At 49.9% G+C, this 6000-nt stretch overlaps 1 protein-coding gene across 1 annotated transcript in view; it reads left to right on the plus strand.

Moving 5' to 3' along the window:
* The window catches only part of LOC124019746 (very-long-chain (3R)-3-hydroxyacyl-CoA dehydratase-like), a 50765-nt gene extending 45112 nt beyond the window's left edge, over positions 1-5653 (plus strand). Inside the window, exon 11 of the mRNA XM_046335167.1 lies at positions 5132-5653. Within this exon, the coding sequence (XP_046191123.1) occupies positions 5132-5208 (77 nt within the window). The 3' untranslated portion in view covers positions 5209-5653. The remainder of the gene's footprint in view (positions 1-5131) is intronic.
* The last annotated feature ends 347 nt before the right edge of the window (positions 5654-6000 follow it).

Below are 6000 nucleotides of genomic sequence, written 5' to 3' on the forward strand. Positions count from 1 at the left end.
CACTCTCTGACCCTACACCCTAACCCTCCATCCTAAACCCACTCTCTGACCCTACACCCTAACCCTCCATCCTAAACCCACTCTCTGACCCTAAACCCACTCTCTGACCCTACACCCTAACCCTACACCCTAAACCCACTCTCTGACCCTAAACCCTAACCCTCCATCCTAAACCCACTCTCTGACCCTAAACCCACTCTCTGACCCTACACCCACTCTCTGACCCTAAACCCTAACCCTCCATCCTAAACCCACTCTCTGACCCTACACCCTAACCCTCCATCCTAAACCCACTCTCTGACCCTAAACCCACTCTCTGACCCTACACCCTAACCCTCCATCCTAAACCCACTCTCTGACCCTAAACCCTAACCCTCCATCCTAAACCCACTCTCTGACCCTAAACCCACTCTCTGACCCTACACCCACTCTCTGACCCTAAACCCTAACCCTCCATCCTAAACCCACTCTCTGACCCTACACCCTAACCCTCCATCCTAAACCCACTCTCTGACCCTACACCCTAACCCTCCATCCTAAACCCACTCTCTGACCCTAAACCCACTCTCTGACCCTACACCCACTCTCTGACCCTAAACCCTAACCCTCCATCCTAAACCCACTCTCTGACCCTACACCCACTCTCTGACCCTAAACCCTAACCCTCCATCCTAAACCCACTCTCTGACCCTACACCCACTCTCTGACCCTAAACCCTAACCCTCCATCCTAAACCCACTCTCTGACCCTACACCCACTTTTTTTTTTTTTTTTCACTTTATTTAACCAGGTAGACCAGATCACCCTTATTTAACCAGGTAGGCAAGTTGAGAACAAGTTCTCATTTACAATTGCGACCTGGCCAAGATAAAGCAAAGCAGTTCGACAGATAAAACGACACAGAGTTACACATGGAGTAAAACAAACATACAGTCAATAATACAGTATAAACAAGTCTATATACGATGTGAGCAAATGAGGTGAGATAAGGGAGGTAAAGGCAAAAAAGGCCATGGTGGCAAAGTAAATACAATATAGCAAGTAAAACACTGGAATGGTAGATTTGCAATGGAAGAATGTGCAAAGTAGAAATAAAAATAATGGGGTGCAAAGGAGCAAAATAAATAAATAAATTAAATACAGTTGTTTGGGTTAAATTATAGGTGGGCTATGTACAGGTGCAGTAATCTGTAAGATGCTCTGACAGTTGGTGCTTAAAGCTAGTGAGGGAGATAAGTGTTTCCAGTTTCAGAGATTTTTGCAGTTCGTTCCAGTCACTGGCAGCAGAGAACTGGAAGGAGAGGCGGCCAAAGAAAGAATTGGTTTTGGGGATGACTAGAGAGATATACCTGCTGGAGCGTGTGCTACAGGTGGGAGATGCTATGGTGACCAGCGAGCTGAGATAAGGGGGGACTTTACCTAGCAGGGTCTTGTAGATGACATGGAGCCAGTGGGTTTGGCGACGAGTATGAAGCGAGGGCCAGCCAACGAGAGCGTACAGGTCGCAATGGTGGGTAGTATATGGGGCTTTGGTGACAAAACGGATTGCACTGTGATAGACTGCATCCAATTTTTTGAGTAGGGTATTGGAGGCTATTTTGTAAATGACATCGCCAAAGTCGAGGATTGGTAGGATGGTCAGTTTTACAAGGGTATGTTTGGCAGCATGAGTGAAGGATGCTTTGTTGCGAAATAGGAAGCCAATTCTAGATTTAACTTTGGATTGGAGATGTTTGATATGGGTCTGGAAGGAGAGTCTAACCAGACACCTAAGTATTTGTAGTTGTCCACGTATTCTAAGTCAGAGCCGTCCAGAGTAGTGATGTTGGACAGGCGGGTAGGTGCAGGTAGCGATCGGTTGAAGAGCATGGATTTAGTTTTACTTGTATTTAAGAGCAATTGGAGGCCACGGAAGGAGGGTTGTATGGCATTGAAGCTTGACTGGAGGGTTGTTAACACAGTGTCCAAAGAAGGGCCGGAAGTATACAGAATGGTGTCGTCTGCGTAGAGGTGGATCAGGGACTCAGCAGCAAGAGCGACCTCATTGAGAGAAGAGAGTCGGTCCAAGAATTGAACCCTGTGGCACCCCCATAGAGACTGCCAGACCCTACACCCTCCACCCTTACCCTCCATCCTAACCCTCTACCCTAACCCTCTCTCTAACCCTTTACCCTAACCCTCTCTCTAACCCTCCACCCTAACCCTCTCTCTGACCCTCTCTCTGACCCTCTACCCTAACCCTCTACCCTAACCCTCTACCCTAACCCTCTCTCTGACCCTCTCTCTAACCCTTTACCCTAACCCTCTCTCTGACCCTCTACCCTAACCCTCTCTCTAACCCTCTACCCTAACCCTCTACCCTAACCCTCTACCCTAACCCTCTCTCTGACCCTCTCTCTGACCCTCTCTCTAACCCTCCACCCTAACCCTCTCTCTGACCCTCTCTCTAACCCTCCACCCTAACCCTCTCTCTGACCCTCAACCCTTACCCTCTCTCTGACCCTCCACCCTTACCCTCTCTCTAACCCTCCACCCTAACCCTCTCTCTAACCCTCCACCCTAACCCTCTCTCTAATCCTCCACCCTAACCCTCTCTCTAACCCTCCACCCTAACCCTCTCTCTAACCCTCCACCCTAACCCTCTCTCTAACCCTCTTTCTGACCCTCCACCCTAACCTTCTCTCTAACCCTCCACCCTAACCCTCTCTCTAACCCTCCACCCTAACCCTCTCTCTAACCCTCGACCCTAACCCTCTCTCTAACCCTCTCTCTGACCCTCTCTCTAACCCTTCACCCTAACCCTCTCTCTAACCCTCCACCCTAATCCTCTCTCTAACCCTCCACCCTAACCCTCTCTCTAACCCTCTACCCTAACCCTCTCTGTAACCCTCTACCCTAACCCTCTCTCTAACCCTCTCTCTAACCCTCTACCCTAACCCTCTCTCCATAACCCTCTACCCTAACCCTCTCTCTAACCCTCTACCCTAACCCTCTCTCTAACCCTCTACCCTAACCCTCTCTCTAACCCTCTACCCTAACCCTCTCTCTGACCCTCTCTCTGACCCTCTCTCTGACCCTCTCTCTGACCCTCTACCCTAACCCTCTACCCTAACCCTCTACCCTAACCCTCTCTCTGACCCTCTCTCTAACCCTTTACCCTAACCCTCTCTCTGACCCTCTACCCTAACCCTCTCTCTAACCCTCTACCCTAACCCTCTACCCTAACCCTCTACCCTAACCCTCTCTCTGACCCTCTCTCTGACCCTCTCTCTAACCCTCCACCCTAACCCTCTCTCTGACCCTCTCTCTAACCCTCCACCCTAACCCTCTCTCTGACCCTCAACCCTTACCCTCTCTCTGACCCTCCACCCTTACCCTCTCTCTGACCCTCCACCCTAACCCTCTCTCTAACCCTCCACCCTAACTCTCTCTCTAACCCTCCACCCTAACCCTCTCTCTAATCCTCCACCCTAACCCTCTCTCTAACCCTCCACCCTAACCCTCTCTCTAACCCTCCACCCTAACCCTCTCTCTAACCCTCTTTCTGACCCTCCACCCTAACCTTCTCTCTAACCCTCCACCCTAACCCTCTCTCTAACCCTCCACCCTAACCCTCTCTCTAACCCTCGACCCTAACCCTCTCTCTAACCCTCTCTCTGACCCTCTCTCTAACCCTTCACCCTAACCCTCTCTCTAACCCTCCACCCTAATCCTCTCTCTAACCCTCCACCCTAACCCTCTCTCTAACCCTCTACCCTAACCCTCTCTGTAACCCTCTACCCTAACCCTCTCTCTAACCCTCTCTCTAACCCTCTACCCTAACCCTCTCTCCATAACCCTCTACCCTAACCCTCTCTCTAACCCTCTACCCTAACCCTCTCTCTAACCCTCTACCCTAACCCTCTCTCTAACCCTCTACCCTAACCCTCTCTCTGACCCTTTACCCTAACCCTCTCTCTAACCCTCTACCCTAACCCTCTCTCTGACCCTTTACCCTAACCCTCTCTCTAACCCTTTACCCTGACCCTCTCTCTGACCCTCTCTCTGGCCCTCTACCCTAACCCTCTCTCTGACCTTCTACCCTAACCCTCTCTCTAACCCTTTACCCTGACCCTCTCTCTGACCCTCTCTCTGGCCCTCTACCCTAACCCTCTCTCTGACCTTCTACCCTGACCCTCTCTCTGACCCTCCCTCTGGCCCTCTCTCTGACCCTCTCTCTGACCCTCTCTCTAACCCTCTCTCTGGCCCTCTCTCTGACCCTCTCTCTGACCCTCTCTCTGACCCTCTCTCTGACCCTCTCTCTGACCCTCTCTCTAACCCTCTACCCTAACCCTCTCTCTAACCCTCCACCCTAACCCTCTCTCTAACCCTCTACCCTAACCCTCTCTCTGACCCTCTCTCTGACCCTCTCTCTAACCCTCTCTCTGACCCTCCACCCTAACCCTCTACCCTAACCCTCTCTCTAACCCTCTACCCTAACCCTCTCTCTAACCCTCCACCATAACCCTCTCTCTAACCCTCTACCCTAACCCTCTCTCTAACCCTCTCTCTAACCCTTTACCCTAACCCTCTCTCTAACCCTCTACCCTAACCCTCTCTCTAACCCTCCACCCTAACCCTCTCTCTAACCCTCTACCCTAACCCTCTCTCTAACCCTCCACCCTAACCCTCTCTCTAACCCTCTATCCTAACCCTCTCTCTAACCCTCTACCCTAACCCTCTCTCTGACCCTCTCTCTAACCCTTTACCCTAACCCTCTCTCTAACCCTCTACCCTAACCCTCTCTCTAACCCTCCACCCTAACCCTCTCTCTAACCCTCTACCCTAACCCTCTCTCTAACCCTCTACCCTAACCCTCTCTCTGACCCTCTCTCTAACCCTTTACCCTAACCCTCTCTCTGACCCTCTCTCTGACCCTCTCTCTGACCCTCTCTCTGACCCTCCACCCTCCAGCTGTATCTATCTGTCATGTTTCAGGATCTGTTAATGTCTCTAAGGGAGAAACACTTTGGGTCAACATATGATTTGTTTTCTTACAGTATCTTTGCTTGGACTTGTCTTTCTGGCCAAGTGGATGGAGTTTGCGCTTAAAAAAACATTTGAAATGATAAAGTAGTTTTTTCCTTCCCAGGTCTGTTCATCAACTTCCGCCACCTGTTTCGCCAGAGGAGGAGACGAATGCGCTCCAGGAAGAGGAAAATGAACTAACGGATAGAAGGACAAACCTCACGATCTCTCCAGTCGCACTGCTGGTTGCCTTTTCACACCTCTCCTCTCACACCTCTCTCTCTCTTCTCTCTTCTCTCCTCACCTCACACCTCTGTCCTCTCTCTCCTCTCCTCCCCTCTCCTCTCCTTATACCTCTCACCTCTCTTCTCTCCTCACCCAGTCTGTTCATCAGAGGTACCTCCTCTAACACAAACCCTTCCCTTCCTCACCCAGTCTGTCAATCAGAGGTACCTCCTCTAACACAAACCCTTCCCTTCCTCACCCAGTCTGTTCATCAGAGGTACCTCGTCTAACACAAACCCTTCCCTTCCTCACCCAGTCTGTCCACCAGAGGTACCTCCTCTAACACAAACCCTTCCCTTCCTCACCCAGTCTGTCCACCAGAGGTACCTCCTCTAACACAAACCCTTCCCTTCCTCACCCAGTCTGTCCACCAGAGGTACCTCCTCTAACACAAACACTTCTCTTTCTCACCCAGTTTCTGATTTATATGTTAGTATTAACAGATACATGTCATACTGTTAGTATTAACAGATACATGTCATACTGTTAGTATTAACAGATACATGTCATACTGTACTGTTAGTATTAACAGATACATGTCATACTGTACTGTTAGTATTAACAGATACATGTCATACTGTTAGTATTAACAGATACATGTCATACTGTTAGTATTAACAGATACATGTCATACTGTTAGTATTAACAGATACATGTCATACTGTACTGTTAGTATTAACAGATACATGTCATACTGTTAGTATTAAC

The sequence above is a fragment of the Oncorhynchus gorbuscha genome, unplaced genomic scaffold (assembly GCF_021184085.1).
Source record: "Oncorhynchus gorbuscha isolate QuinsamMale2020 ecotype Even-year unplaced genomic scaffold, OgorEven_v1.0 Un_scaffold_662, whole genome shotgun sequence".
Taxonomy (NCBI): domain Eukaryota; kingdom Metazoa; phylum Chordata; class Actinopteri; order Salmoniformes; family Salmonidae; genus Oncorhynchus; species Oncorhynchus gorbuscha.